The 17,117-nt window shown below is 51.3% G+C and overlaps 1 protein-coding gene across 2 annotated transcripts; it reads left to right on the top strand.

Moving 5' to 3' along the window:
• Positions 1-5,165: 5,165 nt before the first annotated feature.
• On the top strand, positions 5,166-16,200 carry LOC119951233 (gastrula zinc finger protein XlCGF7.1-like). Of its 2 annotated transcripts, none has more exons than XM_038774284.1 (2): positions 5,166-6,423; positions 14,924-16,200. In XM_038774284.1, exon 2 carries the CDS (start codon positions 15,288-15,290, stop codon positions 16,125-16,127), a length of 840 nt encoding a protein of 279 aa, XP_038630212.1. In that variant the 5' UTR covers positions 5,166-6,423; positions 14,924-15,287; the 3' UTR covers positions 16,128-16,200. The 2 variants fall into 2 exon arrangements, with proteins under 2 accessions (XP_038630212.1, XP_038630211.1); XM_038774283.1 differs by having other exon boundaries at positions 5,166-6,704.
• The last annotated feature ends 917 nt before the right edge of the window (positions 16,201-17,117 follow it).

Here is a 17,117-nt window from a genome sequence, read left to right as displayed (position 1 = left end):
ACTTTGATTCTCCGGAGGAGGCCTGGGCCTTTGTCCAGGCGGAGAAGTTGGACTCAAACTGAGGACTGGGGAATGATGTACATAGTCCAGAGGCTTTGTAATGAAATGACAACCACTTATTGTCACGAGTAGGCTTCAATGAAGTTACTGTGAAAAGCCCCTAGTTGCCACATTCCGGCGCCTGTCCTGGGAGGCTGGTACGGGAATCGAACTGTGCTGCTGACCTGCTTTAAAAGCCAGTGATTTAGCCCAGTGAGCTAAACCAGCCCCTTGGTATCCTTTTGCTTTTATTGGTTGTGTTTGATGATGCCTTTTTGCTTTTCCGCTTTTTGGGGCCGTTATTTATTTATTTGGGCGCTTTTTCGTTTTTTCACTGGTGGAGGGTTGGGGAGCTGTTCGCGGTCCCGCTGGGTCATGTGCCCGTCTTTTTCCCAAGTGTTGGGTCGGTGGGGCGGGGTTTGGGATGGAAGCGCGGGTTTTCTTCCCGTGCTGGAGGAGCTGTGGGCGGGACCGGCACTTGGAGGAGGGAATGGTGGTTGTGTTGCATCGGGGGGGGTTCGTAGGGATGATGGGGGCAGCCGGGGTCAGCAGGAGTTGGCTGACTAATGGAAGTGCGATGGAAGGGGTTAAGCAGCTGGGGGGCCCTAACTTTGGGGGGGTGGGGGGGCTTGGGGGGTGGGAAATGGGGGGGGGGGGCTACCGGGTTGCTGCTGCAGGGGCCGAAGGGGAACTGCTGGTGATGGGGGAGGTTGGGAGGGGGGTCTGCCGCCGTGGGGAACGGGCCTGGGGGGTTCAGTGGGCACATGGTGAGCCGTGGGAAAGCTATGGCTGACCGGCACAGAGGGAGGGGGAAGACCCTGCAGATTCGGCTGGTCACATGGAACGTGAGGGGGCTGAATGGACCAGTTAAGCGGTCCCGGGTCTTGGCGCATTTGAAGGGGCTGGGAACGGACGTAGCTCCAGGAGACGCACCTTAAGGTGGCGGATCAGGTGAGGCTGAGAAGAGGCTGGGTTGGGCAGGTAGACATAGACATAGAACAGTGCAGCACAGAACAGGCCCATCGGCCCTCGATGTTGTGCCGAACAATGATCACCCTACTCAAACCCACGTATCCACCCTATACCCGTAACCCACCCCTTAACCTTACCTTTTAGGACACTACGGGCAATTTATCATGGCCAATCCACCTAACCCGCACATCTTTGGACTGGAGCACCCGGAGGAAACCCACGCACACACGGGGAAGACGTGCAGACTCCGCACAGACAGTGACCCAGCCGGGAATCGAACCTGGGACCCTGGAGCTGTGAAGCATTTATGCTAACCACCATGCTACCGTGCTGCCCCGAGGTGTTTCACTCGGGGCTAGATGCGAAGAATTGAGGGGTGGCGATTTTAGTTGGCTAGAGCTTGTCATTCGTGGCGTCGTGTGTGGTGGCGGACAGTGGAGGTAGATACGTAATGGTGAGTGGTAGGCTTCAAGGGGAGCGGGTGGTTCTGGTTAATCTGGACGCCCCCAACTGGGACGATGCGGGCTTCATGCGGCGAATGTTGAGCCGGATCCCGGACCTGGAGACGGGGTCTTGATCTTGGGAGGGGAATTCAATACTGTGTTGGATCCAGCTCTGGACCGTTCGAAGTCAAGGACGGGCAAGAGGCCGGCGGCGGCCTCAGTGCTGAGGGGGTTCATGGATCAGATGGGAGGGGTAGACCCTTGGAGGTTTTTGAGGCCGGGAGGTAGGGAGTTTTCCTTTTTCTCCCATGTCCACAAGGCTTATTCCTGGATTGACTATTTTGTTCTCAGCAGGGCACTAATCCCGAGAGTGGTGGGCGCGGAGTATTCGGCGATAGCCATATCTGACCACGCTCCGCATTCGGTGGACCTGGAGCTGGGGGAGGGGAAGGATCAGCGCCCGCTGTGGAGGTTAGATGTGGGGCTTCTGGCAGAGGAGGAAGTATGTGGGCGGGTCCGTAGGGGTATAGAGGGGTATTTGGAAGCTAATGATAATGGGGAGGTACAAGTTGGGGTGGTCTGGGAAGCGCTGAAGGCGGTGGTTAGAGGGGAGCTGATATCCATTCGGGCGCACAGGGAGAGGGGGGAGAGGGTTGAGAGGGAGAGGCTGGTGGAAGAAATGGTAAGGGTGGACAGGAGGCATGCAGATGTCCTGGAGGAGGGGCTTTTGAGGAAGCGTCGCAGTCTCCAAGCGGAGTTCGATATACTGACCACCCGGAAGGCGGAGGTGCAGTGGAGGAGGGCGCAGGGGGCGGTATTTGAGTACGGGGAGAAGGCAAGTCGGATGCTGGCCCACCAGCTCCAGAAGCGGGAGGCAGCGAGGGAGATAGGGGGAGTCACAGATGCAGGAGGGAACCTGGTGCGGAGTGGCAGGGACATTAATGGGGTGTTCAGATCCTTTTACGAGGGGCTGTACCGGGCGGTGCCCCCTAGGGAGGTGGGTGGGATGGACCGCTTTCTGGATAAGCTGGAGTTCCCAAGAGTAGAGGATGAGCGGGTGGAGGGTCTGGCGGCCCCAATCGAGTTGGAGGAGCTGATGGAGGCGCTGGGGAGCATGCAGACAGGGAAAGCACCGGGGCCTGACGGGTTCCCGGTGGAGTTTTATAAGAAGTTCTCAGATCTGCTGGGCCCGCTGCTTGTGAGGACCCTGAATGAGGCGAGGGAAGGGGGAGCTTTGCCCCCAACAATGTCGAGAGCAATAATCTCACTGATCCTGAAGCGGGATAAGGACCCCCCTCCAGTGTGGGTCTTCCAGGCCGATTTTGCTTCTCAACGTGGACGCAAAATTGTTGGCTAAGATATTGTCCAGGAGGGTGGAAGATGTGGTCCCGATGGTTCTCCATGAGGACCAAACAAGGTTTGTGAAGGGGAGGCAGCTGAATGTTAATGTGCGGCGGCTTCTTAATGTCATGATGATGGCGTCGGCGGCTGGGGAGGCGGAAATAGTAGCATCGATGGATGCGGAGAAAGCTTTTGACAGGGTGGAGTGGAGCTACCTGTGGGAAGTGCTGAGGAGGTTTGGGTTTGGTGAGGGTTCATTAGCTGGGTGAGGCTGCTGTATAGTTCCCCGGTAGCGAGTGTGGTGACGAATGGGAGAAGGTCGGAGGACTTTCAGCTGTCCTGGGGGACGAGGCAGGGGTGCCCCTTGTCTCCACTGCTCTTCGCGTTAGCGATTGAGCTCTTGGCCATGGCGCTGAGGGATTCGAAGAATTGGAAGGGGATTGTGCAGTGGGAGGAGCAGCACCGGTTGTCGCTGTACGCAGATGATTTACTGTTGTACATCGCGGATCCGGTGGGGGCGATGCCAGAGGTGTTGAGGATACTTGGGGAGTTCGGGGATTTTTCGGGCTATAAGCTCAACGTGGGGAAGAGTGAGCTGTTTGTGCTGCACCTGGGGGACCAGGAGAGGAGATAGGGGAGCTCCCATTGAACAGGGCGGAGAGGAGCTTTAGGTATCTTGGGGTCCAGATAGCTAGGAGCTGGGGGGCCATGCATAGGCTAAACTTTTCGAGGCTGGTGGAACAGATGGAGGAGGAGTTTAGGAGGTGGGTAGCGCTGCCACTCTCTTTGGCGGGTAGGGTCCAGTCAGTTAAGATGACGGTGCTCCCGAGGTTTTTGTTTCTCTTCCAGTGCCTCCCCATATTGATTCTGAAGGCCTTTTTAGGAGGGTTAATAAGAGTATTCTGGGGTTCGTGTGGGCGTGGAAGTCCCCGAGAGTGAGGAGGGTATTCCTGGAGCGAAGCAGGGAGGTAGGCGGTTTGGCGTTGCCCAACTTGTGTGGGTATTACTGGGCTGCGAACGTGGCAATGATTCGCAGGTGGGTGATGGAGGGGGAGGGTGCCGCATGGAAGAGGTTGGAGGTGGCGTCCTGTGTGGGTACGAGTTTGGAGGCATTGGTGATGGCCCCGCTCCCACTCCCCCCGGCAAGGTACTCTACGAATCCAGTAGTGGTAGCTTCCCTCAAAGTTTGGGCGCAATGGAGGCAGCATAGGGGGGAAGTGAAGGCCGCAGTGTGGGCCCCGATACGGGGCAATCAACGGTTTGCACCAGGGAGAATAGATGGTGGGTTTGGGAGTTGGCATAGGGCAGGCATCAGGCGGATGGGGGACCTTTTCCTCGATGGGAAATTTGCGACTTTAGAGGAGTTGGAGGGGAAGTGGGGCCTCCCCCCCGGGACTGCTTTCAGGTATATGCAGATCAGGGCGTTTGTTAAGCGGCAGGTGGCAGAGTTCCCGCGGCTACCGCCTAGGGGGGTGCAGGATAGGGTACTCTCGGGGACGTGGGTCGGTGAGGGTAGGATCTTGGCAATTTATCAGGTGATGCAGGAGGAGGAGGCCTCGGTGGAAGAGCTGAAAGCGAAGTGGGAGGAGGAGCTAGGGGAGGAGATAGACGAGGGGACGTGGGCAGACGCCCTGGGGAGGGTGAACTCGTCATCTTCGTCCGCACGGCTCAGCTTAATTCAGCTGAAGGTGCTGCACAGGGCGCACATGACTGGGACCAGGATGAGCCGGTTCTTTGGGGGAGAGGACAGGTGTGGGAGGTGTTCGGGAGGCCCGGTGAACCACACCCACATGTTCTGGGCGTGTCCGGCGTTGGAAGGGTTTTGGAAGGGGGTGGCGGGAACCTCGTCCAAGGTGGTCGGTTCCAGGGTGGAACCGGGCTGGGGGCTCACGATCTTTGGGGGTAGCATCGGAGCCAGGAGTGCAGGAGGCGAGAGAGGCCGGTACCCTGGCCTTTGCGTCGCTAGTAGCCCGGCGTAGGATTCTTCTACAGTGGAGGGACGCGAAGCCCCCGAGCCCTGAGGACTAGATTAACGACATGGCCGGGTTCACCAGGCTGGAGAAGGTCAAGTTTGTCCTGAGGGGGTCGGTACAAGGGTTCTTCCAGCGGTGGCAGCCCTTTCTCGATCTCGATTTTCTGGCAGAGGGTTAGAGGGTTGTCAATCTCAGCAGCAGCAAACCGGCCCGGGGGGCTGGTAAGGAGGGGTGGGTTAGGGGTGTGTTGAGGGGGTTTGTTTTTGCGACTGTTTGCTACTTCCTTCTTTTTTGTATTGATATTATTTTATTGCTTTGTATTGGGGGGGGGGGGGTCCTTTTTTCTGGTTATTTTTTATTTTATTGTTGGGAGAAAATTTGTTGTTGCAAAATTTGAATAAAAATTATTTTTTAAGGAAGATTCTGCACCCATGCTTCGAGGTCACACACCCCTCGCATTTCAATCTCATTCTGCGCATAGCCAATCAGCCGTTTCAGTCGAACAAAAACTGTCGGTTGAACTCTCAGTGGTTCAAATCGGAGAGGCTGAGGAGATTGGCACTCGTTCCCGTGACGAGTTTGCAGTTGATTAATGTAGCATTCCGCATCACTGGAATTGTCCATTTGGCTTCAATGATATCAGCATCACCATCTGTCAGGTTACTGTCATTCGATGTTGCACCGGTATCCAATTCCATCAATTTATTGGTTCCATCTATCTTTAGGGGAATTGTATTTATTTTGTCAATTGTGTTACTATTGGGGAGAAAGTGCAAACTCCACACAGTCACCCGAGGCTGGAATTGAACCCAGGACCCTGAAGCTGTGAGGCAGCAGTGCTACCCGCTGTGCAATCCACTGTTGAAGTCGGCAACCACAAAGAGTTAGTTGAAGCTAACTCTGCAATATCCACGAAAGCCTTTGTAGAGTTCTGGAGACGGAGCTGTGCTGAGCAGTTGCATATCAGGTGCCTCTCCTCCAACGAACCCGAAAATAGGCTCTCTTACTCAAAATAGCCTGCTAAAATCTCCCCTCACCCTAACAAACAATAGTACTGTTGGAGTGAATTTTTGGACTTGGGGGTGCACGCCGGGATTCTTGACTATTGTACGAACACTGAATTCTGCTAAACACAAACTTTGGGGAAAATAAGTGGCCCCTGACCAGGTGCATCCTGTGTATGTAACTGACCAATTGCTCCACAACCACAGGAGCTGGTGACCAAACTGTCAAAATAGCCGCAAAAGAGGAAGAGGCCCTCTTTGTGCGTCACTAACTGAGACACCATAACCAATATATAATCATGATTGTAAAGAGCTGATTGGAACAATGTAACCTAATGTGTAAGGAATTGATTGGAGAAATGTGATCTCAATGTGTTAATAAAGGAATCGATTGGCTCCATGTAAATGAGTACACAAACTAATCCGCTTTTTGAAACTATGTTAAACCAGTGTAAGCCCTGGCTTGAACCAGAAGATGTTTCCACAGACCACAGAGTCTGGGACTCTTCTCCCAGAGCTCTGTAACAAGCTGGAATGCCGCCTGAGCCAGTGAACTGGGCAAGTAGTCAAAGTTCTGACAGCCAGAAATTAGAGTGATTTGGCGAGGCGGCCGGACGGTGAAGTATTCAGTGGATCAGGCAGTCAGACCGAGTGAGTAAGAGACACAATTTCAAATTTGTCCACCTTGCTATTAAACGCGTTGTGATCGGAAGCTGCTCGAGGACCCACACTGAGCCTGAATTAAGAGTGCGATTGAGCCCCGCGTGACGACCAGAGTTAGTTGGAAATCTGAGACGCATAGAGTGCCATGTGTCAACGGTCGAGGTGCCATCACCATAACGACATTGTTACAAGTCAGGACCCCCACCTCTAGAGGTGGACGAGTGGGAAGACCTCTGAGAACGAGTCGCCTGAGCGGAACCAGATTCATGGTGAGCAGGTGATATGAGTTAACAAGTCATGGAAGCGAGTGGTAGAGGACCACCGACCTGGGGCCTCCCCGGGGTCCCTGAGTCCCTGAAATGCACGCAAAGAGTTAGTGAAGAAAATGCGTAAAGAAGGTTGGGATCCCACAGTGTCCCTCACAGCGCAGAGACAGTGGTGGGATGGACAAAAACGGGACACGACCAAAATGGCCGGGATCATCCTGGTCCATCAACTAGTGGAACTCAGAAACCCACCACCCTGAGTAAGCTGGTTTAGCTCACTCAGCTAAATCGCTGGCTTTTCATGCAGGCCAGCAGCATGGTTCGATTCCCGTACCAGCCTCCCCGGACAGGCACCGGAATGTGGCGACTAGGGGCTTTTCACAGTAACTTCATTGAAGCCTACTCGTGACAATAAGCGATTTTCATTTTTTACTTTTCAATGCCTCCGCCCCACCAAAATAGGATGGGGAAGAGGAAACAGGAGTCCCCTGTGCACCCTTTCAGCGGTATGCTAATGTCACAAATGATATATACATGGGGCGGGATTCTCCGACCCCCCCCCCCCCCCCCCCCCCCATCCCCCCCCCCCGGCCGGGTCGGAGAATCGCCGGGGGGGCAGCGTGAATCCCGCCCCGCTGGCTGCCGAATTCTCCGGCGCCGGGGATTTGGCGGGGGCAGGAATCAGGCCGCGCCGGTCAGCGGCCACCCCCCCCCCCCCCCCCCCAGCCCACGATGGGCCGAGTGGCCGCCCGTTTACGGCCGGTCCTGCCAGCGTATATTACACCAGGTACTTATCGGCGGGACCTGGCTCCGCTGGCAGCCTCCCGGGGGGGGGGGGGGGGGATCTGGCCCCGGGAGGTGCCCCCATGATGGCCTGGCCCGCGATCGGGGCCCACCGTTCCACGGGCGGGCCTGTGCCGTGGGGGCACTCTGTTATTCCGCGTCGGCCGCTGTGGATCTCCGCGATGGCCAACGCGGAGATGAATGCCCCCTGCGCATGCACTGGAATGGCACCAGCACATGTTGGTGCTCCCATGCATGCGCTAACTTGCGCCGGCCGGCGGAGACCATTCGGCACCGGTTGGCGTGGCTCCAAGCCCTTTCCCCGCCGGCCGGCGAGGCGCAAACCACTCCGGTGCCAGCCTAGCCCCTGAAGGTGCGGAGGATTCGCACCTTTGGGGCGGCCCGACGCCGGAGTCATTCACGCTACTCCTCGGCGCCGGAGTTGCCCGCCCCGCCGATTCTTGCTGAATCCCGCCCAAAGCCTCACTCTGCTTGAGAAGCAGGCTATTTTGAAGGGTTTAGGAACCCTTGCCACTTACAAAAGAATGTGGATTGGGGGGTTCAAGGACCCGAGCCTATAAGAGCAAAACAGTTACATTAGACATAGCTGACCGACTTATACCAGTCAGGATTTTTGTACGCCCTAATAATGAGGTCCTGGGAATGGACCTACTAAAAGAACCGAATATACTGATAGACACAGCGAACCAGAAGGTTCACTGGCCACGAGATGAAAATCCAAGGACCGATTCAACCAACATTGCTACCACATGGCCAAAGTGAGGAGATCGGGCTGAGGAGCCGGGGCCTTTCGGCACTGTGTGTAGATTGATGCATGGGGTTTGGGCCAAAACAAAACAGGAGATGGGGGAGGTCCCTGTAGAACCCATCGTCCTCCAAGGACCTGGTCATAAACCACATAAGCAATTTCCCATGAAGCCCAGGCATAACAGGCAGCACAAGAAATTGTTTGGGATTTAGAAGAGAAGGGAATAATTAGGCTGACAGAGAGTACTACGAATTCACCAGTATGGCCAGTAATTAAACCTGATAAAGCATTCCGTCTGACCATCGATTACACAGAATTGAAAAAGGTGACTCCTAAATTACACCCCATAGTCTCGAGCTCAGCTACTATTTTGAACCCAGAACACAAAATATTCACAGTTTTAGATATAGCTAATGGATTCTGGTCTGTACCATTGGATCCAGAGTCCCAGAATAAATTTGCCTTCATGTAGGGGATAAACAATACACATGGACGAGGCTGCCACAGGGATTCCACAACAGACCAGCCATATTCCACCGTGTTATGAACTCCCAGCTGGAAAGGGTGGACTTAAGCCTGTATCGCAGCACAATTCTGCAGTGTGTAGATGATCTGCTGATCGCTGAACCCGGACACGCCGCAGCATTGACGGAGGTCCTACAGGCATTAGCAACAGGAGGACTTAAGGTAAACCCCAAAAAGGCTCAGATAGGACGCAAGACCGTCATTTATCTGGGGCAACAGATATCCCAGGGAACCCGAACCATGCCCCAGGAAGCCGAGCGGCAATCCAGAAGATATCTCTGTCCGCGGAGTTCGGAAGGTTTTAGGGCTGTTTAATTATAGTCAGAATTTTATCCCTAACTTTGCGGCCATAATGGAGCCTTTTCAAAGACTGGTAAAAGGGGGAAATCCTGGCACCCAGTCCATAGACTGGGGACCGGAAGAGGAAGAAGCAGATGGGAAGTTAAAACAAGCATTGACTTCAGCCCCCGGCCTTGGTCTACCAGACCCCAGAAAGCCGATCCACAGACATTGCAGGAACGAAGGTGAGTTCTGTGCTGCAGTAGTGACCCAAGTCCATGGGGACAGGCGAAGACCAGTGGCATATTACTCAACAAGATAGTCGCCCGGAGTGGCGGACTTGTCTCGCTGCGTGGCAGCTCTGGACTGCGCAGCATTGGGCGGTCAGGGTCAGCGAACCTACAGTAATGACCGGAGATATCATCTTACACACCCGGCATCCCATTGTAGAAATGTTGAACAACAGTAAGCTCAGATCAGTCTCAAACCTACGACAGGCCCACTGGGAAACAGTCTTCATTCCTAAAGATAGATCAGTGATCATGATAAAGGCCACCGGGAAACCCTACAGAAGGAATCATATATACAGGAGAGTACTATGTATACTCGAGATAGATGAGGAGGTAGGCAAAACGATAGTAGAAGACCCTCGAGAAACCCCAGAACTCACCTGGATGTAGATGGTGATGCATGATCAATTGTACAAAGACTAAGGTTGGAAACAACTGTGGCTTTATTGCAGTAAGATGTGTGGCCTCCCACAGCAGCTGGCAAAATGGCTGCTGAGTAGAGGACATGCTCCTCCTACTGGGCGGAGCCAGCAGGCAGGGGCTCCTGGCGAACCTGTAGTACAGGTCCTACCTTCCATCACCGAATACAGGTGTAACAGTGTTTACCACAGATGAATCTAGAAAATATGTCAATGGTCCCCATGAACCAGATGGGCAGTAGTAGATGACACATTAAGAACAGTCCTCTTGGGAAGGCTGGAAGGAGCACAGGTGTCAGCAGAGGTGGCTGAATTGGTGGCTTTCACTCAGGCCAAGGGGAAGATGGTGAACATATACACAGATAGTAGGTATGCCTTCGGGGTCGTGCACGACTATATGACGGCATGGGACAGGAGGGGCTTTGTCACTTCTGGAGGAGATAGGATAAAACACCAACAGCGTATAGAAGCCTTATTGGAAGCCACAAGGTTACTGAGACAGGTAGCAGTGATAAATATTAAGGCCCACCAGAAAGTAGAGACACCCCAACAAAAAGGTAACGAAGCAGCAGACAAGGCAGCCCAAATTGCCCTGGAACACGACATTCCCATCATGAGTGCCGAGGTAGAAGACATCAGTGTTGAACAATTATACAAAGACATAACAAGGGAAGAAAAGGACAAATGGGATAAAAAAAAAAGGGGGGAAGACAAATAAAGGGATTTGGAGGGAGGATAGAAGGGGAATTGCCCCTGCCTGCATCAGGCAGACCCTCCTTGAATTACACCATGGAATGGACCAGGCAGCAAGAGAGACCATGATGCACTTAATTGGAATGGGGCTGGTTTAGCACAGTGAGATAAACAGCTGACTTGTAATGCAGAACAATGCCAGCAGCACGGGTTCAATTCCTGTACCAGCCCCCTCGAACAGCTGCCAGAATGTGGCGACGAGGAGCTTTTGAAGCCTACTTGTGACAATAAGCGGTTATTATATTATTATTAAGGAATGGTGGTGGCCAGGAATGGGGAGAGATATAGCTAAGCACTGTCAAGAGATGCATCCCATGTGCGCAGTATAACCTGGGGCGCTCTGTAAAGATTTGCGTGGCACATCAGCCGAGACCAAAGGGACCCTGGGAGAATCTCCAAGTTGACTTTACCGGATCACAACCCCCGAGCCGGCGAAACGATACTGCCCAGTAATAATTGACCAATTTACCAGATGGGTGGAGGGATTCCCAACCTGAGACTGCACGGCCACAACCGTGGCACGAATATTAGCCAAGGACGTGATTCCTCGCTGGGGGGTACCCTTGCAATTAGATTCGGACCAAGGAACACACTTTACTGGAAGAGTAATGAAGAAAACATATGAGTTGATGGGGATCAAACAAAAATTCCACATCCCTTACCATCCCCAAAGCTCAGGAATGGTAGAGCGGATGAATAGGACCCTAAAAACTGCCATGACAAAGACTCTAGAGGAGAAACAGCAGCAATGGGTAGATGTGCTGCTCACTCCTAATGAAGTTAAGAGCGAGCCCAAACCGAACAATTGGATTATCACCCTATGAGGTGATGACGGGATGAGCTATGCAACTAAACAGGGGATAATAACAGGGGAGAAGAAATAGGTCCGATAAGGGACAGGACGCGTAGATACATATTAGAGATCAGTGAAAGGAAATGCGGCAGCCAGTGTGGACTGGACAGGAGACGGAGGATAAAAATCTGGACATTTTCTGGACCGCATTCCCTGATGTCCCTACAGCAGGGATGAAGGTGATGGTAAAGGTGCTACCTGAAAAGCCTGGGATCGCCCCCAGATGGATGGAGCCGCACCAAGTCCTGATCAGTGGGGATACCTGTGTATGTGTGGACATAGAGGGTATGGGATCATGGAAACATTGGACACAATTAAAAGTATACTGAGAGTAAAAATATGTATTTATGTTCAAACCAGGTAACTCCACACAACCAAAATTCCGAAGAGCTGCAGAAGACCCATGATGTTTGCTGTAATAATGATAATATGTTTGATGGTAGTAACCGGGAATAGACTCCCAGCGCGGAATGAATGGGACTTGCATGTAAATACCTACTTGTACATGTCATATGCATATGCGAAAGGCATCGATGTCTCGAGCTGTTGGGTGTTTGCCCATGTACCAATCCATGCAAAAGGGGGAATACCCCTGAGATCAGTGCCCTTTAATATAACGGAGGCGGCAGTGTGAATAATTAAGCAGAACGAGGCGCGGGGGAAATCGACGGAAGATATCTCGGGGATAGATATGTATGCCATACATCTAGAACAATGGAAGAGGGCAGGGTCCCATCTCTCAGGGGTGTTCACCGGGTTTTACCAATCCCCGGTATAATTTCACCCGAGCTCCACCAACATCTGTGAGTAAATCACTTTCTCTTCTCCCCCTTTCCAGTTCTTATTCTGACCTTCAATTGGTGACTTGTTTAAGTCCCAAGGCTCAGATGAGATGTATCCCAGGCTGCTGTGGGAGGCAAGAGAGGAGATTGCAGAGGCTCCGACAATTTTCAAATCAACTCTTGTCACAGGAGCGGTGCCGGAGAACAGGAGGACAGATAATGTGGTTCCATTGTTCACAAAGGGAAGAAGGGAAAAAACAGGGAATTACAGACCAGTGAGTCTAACTTCAGTAGTGGAGAAACTATTGGAAACAATTCTGAGGGCCAGAATTCACCTCCACTTGGGGAGGTAAGGTTTAATCAAGGATAGTCAGCATGGTTTTGTCAGTGGGAGATCGTGTCTTTCAAATTTTATTTGTAATTTTCGAGGAGGTGACTAGGTGATGAAGGTTGTGCAGTTGATGTGGTCTACATGGACTTCAGTGAGGCTTCAGTCTGTCATGGGAGACTTGCCAGGAAGGTAGGAGCCCAAAGGATCCAGGGCATTTTGGCAAATTGGATCCCAAATTGGCTTTGTGGCAGGAGGCAGAGGGTGATGGTCGAAGGTTGTCTGTGACTGGAACCCCATGTCCAAAGGGTGTTCCGATAGGATTGCTGCTGGATCCTTTGCTGTTTGTAGTGTACATTAATGATGTAGACGTGAATGTAGGAGGCAAGAGCGTATGCAGATGACAAAACATTGGTGGAGTGGTAAATAGGAGGAAAGCCTTATATTACAGGACGCTATAGATGGTCTTGTTAGATGGTCAACAGTGGCAAATGATTTTAACTCTGAAAGTGTGAGGTAATGCATTTTGGGAGGACTAACAAGGCAAGGGAATATACAATGAATGGTAGGATCCTAGGAAGCATAGAGGACCAGAGGGACTTTGGTGTGCATGTCCATCGATCTCTGAAGTCAGAAAGACATGGAGATAAGGTGGTTAATAAGTGATGTAGGATACTTGCTTTTATCAGCTGAGGTATAGAATATAGGAGCAAGGAGGTTATAATGGAGCTGTATAAAATGCTCATTGGGCTACAGCTGGAGTAGTGTGTGCAGTTCTGGTCGCTACACTAGAGGAAGGATGTGATTAGACTAGAAAGGGTGCAGAGGAGATTCACCAGGATATTGCCTGGACGATTCAGTTATGAAGAAAGGCTGGTTAGGAGTTGTTCTCCTTAGAGCTGAGGAAGCTGAGGGGGAAGTGATTGAGGTCTACAAATTTATAAAAGACATCGCAAGAGTAGATTGTAAGAAACCGTTCCCCTTTAGTAGACTTGTCGATAAACAGCAGGCATAAATTTATGAGGGGCAGGAGATTTAGAGGGTATTTGAGGAAAAACTTTTTCACCAGAGGATAGTGGAATATGGAACTCGCTGCCTGAAATTGTGGTAAAGGCGGGAAACCTCACAACATTGAAGAAGCATTTAGATGAGCACCTGATAAGCCACAGCACACAAGGCTATGGACCAAGTGCTGGAAAATGGGATGAGAATAGAGAGGTGCCTGATAACCAGTGCAGACAGGATGGGCTGAAGGGCCTCTTGCTCTGTGTGAAACTCTCTGATTCTATGAGGACAGCGATATATCGTGTTGTTAAATTGTACAGATTAGATACATTATTGATGGCCTTGGAATAAAGTACATTGATTGATTATTCCAGTACTGGAGCTAGTTTAGCTCAGTGGGCTAGACAGCTGGTTTGTAATGCAGAACAAGGCCAGCAGCGTGGGTTCAATTCCTGTACCAGTTTACCCGAACAGGCACCGGAATATGGTGACTGGGGCTTTTCACAGTAACGTCATACTTATGACAAGAAAAGATTATTATTACTATAGTACTGTAGCTACGTTATATATTTCCGGTTAGATTTATTACAGAAGATCAGGAATCCAATGGACATTTCGAGTTGATGCTGAGTCTGTCAGTCTCGAGTGGGTCCCATTCTGTAACCCTGCAGCGACATGCCGGCTAAAGGGGGAGGCCACAGTTATTATTACGAAGATGCTTACCTGTAAATATATATGTTAATTTTTGCGTGTTCTTTTTTTTCTCTCTCTCTAACAATTTGTAATTTGTTCAATATAAAACATGAAAACTGAATAAAAAACATTTATTAAAAAAAAATCTCTGCTTGTCTACCCTTACAGGCAGCAAGTATCAAAATCATGATCAATCAAAATGCATGTTTCTCAACCAACTGGAACAAACCTATACCTTAAACACATTTTTAAGCCAGTAATGTACATAATTATCTGACAGCCTGCATGAAGATTTTCAAATCTCTGCGTCCAGGACAGGAAGTGAGCGTGGATCTGTTACTCAACCTGAATCAGCACCTTCAGGAGCATTGGGAGTGTGAATAGTAATAATAATCTTTTATTGTCATAAGTATGCAGTTACTGTTAAAAGCCCCTAGTCACCACATTCTGGCACCTGTTTGGGTATACAGAGGGAGAATTCAGAATTCTTAGCCGGTACGGGAATTGAACCCACGCTGCTGGCCTTGTTCTGCGTCACAAACCATCTGTCTAGCCCACTGAGCTAAACCAGTTCTGCATACAGCAGAATTGATACAGCAGAGTGAGAATGGAGGGAGTGTGTGTGGGATGGAGATTTACAGCTTTTGGGGAATGAGAGAGGATGTTCCATCAAAACTAGCATTATCTGTTCTGAATTTCTATCCTGTACTGACAGTGATGATTTTTGTAACCCCCTTTTGCAGGATATTAGAAAGTGAGGATTTACAGGAAAAAAAATCTCAAAACGAACATCATGTCAAGAACTGACAGTCAGTCGATTCATCGAGACCTGAATATCATCGGCCTTTGAATCTAGAAGGAGAAATGTTTATTCTGTCGACTTCAACAGATTTTAAACGTCAGTGTGTCTGGAAAAGCACCGAGACACACACACCCGAGTGAGAGTGTTCCAGAGCACTGACTGTGGAAAGAGCTTTAACCAGTTACACAGACTGAAAACACATCACACCATTCACAGTGGAGAGAGACTGTACACGTGTTCTGTCTGTGTGTGATCAAGGCTCTAATTGAATATCCAAACTGGAGAGATACAAAGAGGCGAAAAACATGGAGAAAGTGTGGAAATGTGGAGACTGTGGGAAGGGATTTCAATATCCATCTAAGCTGGAAATTCATCAACGCAGTCACACTGGGAAGAGACCATTCACCTGCTCTCAGTGTGGGAAGGGATTCACTCAATTATCCAACCTGCATACACACCAGCGAGTTCACACCGGGGAGAGGCCGTTTACCTGCACCGTGTGTGGGAAGGGATTCACTCAGTCATCCAACCTGCTGAGCCACAATGTCACTCACACCAATGAGAGACCCTTTAAATGCTCTGACTGTGGGAATAGGTTCAAAAGGTCTCAGGAACTAATGTCCCACCAGCGCACTCACACTGAGGAGAGACCGTTCAGCTGCTCTCACTGCACAAAGAGTTTTAAAACATCATCCACATTGCGGACACACCTGAGAGTTCACACTGGTGAGAGGCCATTCATCTGCTCTCAGTGTGGGAAGAGATTCACTCGGTTATCCAACCTGCAGAGTCACCAGCGAGTTCATACTGGGGAGAAGCCGTTCACCTGCTCAGTGTGTGGAAAGGGATTCACTCATTCATCCAACCTGCTGAGCCACAATGTCACTCACACCAACGAGAGACCCTTTAAATGCTCCGACTGTGGGAGTGGGTTTAAAAGCTCTCAGGTACTGATGGAACACCAGCGCATTCACACTGAGGAGAGACCATTCCGCTGCTCTCACTGCACAAAGAGGTTTCAAACATCATCCACATTGCGGAGACATCAGCGAGTTCATACCGGGGAGAGGCCGTTCTCCTGCACTGTGTGTGGGCAGAGATTCTCTCGGTCATCCCACCTGCGGAGACACCAGCGAGTCCACTAGTAAACGGCTCAGAACATGTTCCGTTACCTGGGGATTCAGAGAGCCAGAAACTGGACACAGATCCACAAGTGGAACCTGACCAGTCTGGTGGAGGAAGTTAGAAAAGACACTGGGGCTCACTCCCACTCTCCCTGCCGGGGAGAATGCAGACAATCAAGATGAACGTACTGCCAAGGTTCCTCTTCCTGTTTAGATCCATTCCGATCTTCATCGCCAAGGCCTTTTTCCAAATCCTAGACAGTCTAATCATGGCGTTTGTGTCGGGGGTAAGAACCCGAGAATTCCCAAACCGACACTGCAAAGAAGGAAAATCAAAGGGGGGGCTGGCTTTACTAAACCTACAATACTACCACTGGGCAGCAACGGCAGAAAGAGTGAGGGGATGGGTACAAGAACCCGACAAAGATTGGGTACAAATGGAGGAGGTGTCCTGTAAAGGAACGACCCTCTGGGCCCTGGCCACACCAGCACTCCCGTCCTCCTCAGCAAGATACACAACGAACCCAGTGGTAGCGGCCATGCTGAGAATGTGGACCCAGTCAACACAGCACTTCGGGGTAACTAAAATGGCCCCCATGGCCCCATCTGCGGCAATCACAGATCCCCCCAGCCATGCGAGATACCACCTTCAAAAGATGGAGGCAGGACGGGGGCACACTGACAGTCCGGGACTTCTACGTAGGGTGCAGTCTGGCGACACTGGACAAACTGACGACGAAGTGGAAACTAGCAAAAGGCCAGGAATTGAGACACCTCCGAATAAAACAATTCCTCTGCAAAGAGACAGTAGGGTACCCTGGGGCCCCATAAACCACACTACTATAGGACCTGATTGGCACAAACAGCGAGAAGGAGGGGCTATGTGGGAAAATAAATCGACAGCTACTGGACAGAGCCCAAACACCACTGGACGAGACCAGACAAAAATGGGAGGATGAACTGGGGACGGAGGTAGGGTGGGGACTCTGGAGTGAAGCACTGAGCAGGGTG

The sequence above is a fragment of the Scyliorhinus canicula genome, chromosome 17 (genome assembly GCF_902713615.1).
Source record: "Scyliorhinus canicula chromosome 17, sScyCan1.1, whole genome shotgun sequence".
NCBI lineage: Eukaryota > Metazoa > Chordata > Chondrichthyes > Carcharhiniformes > Scyliorhinidae > Scyliorhinus > Scyliorhinus canicula.
This window is presented reverse-complemented; position numbering and strand designations above follow the sequence as displayed.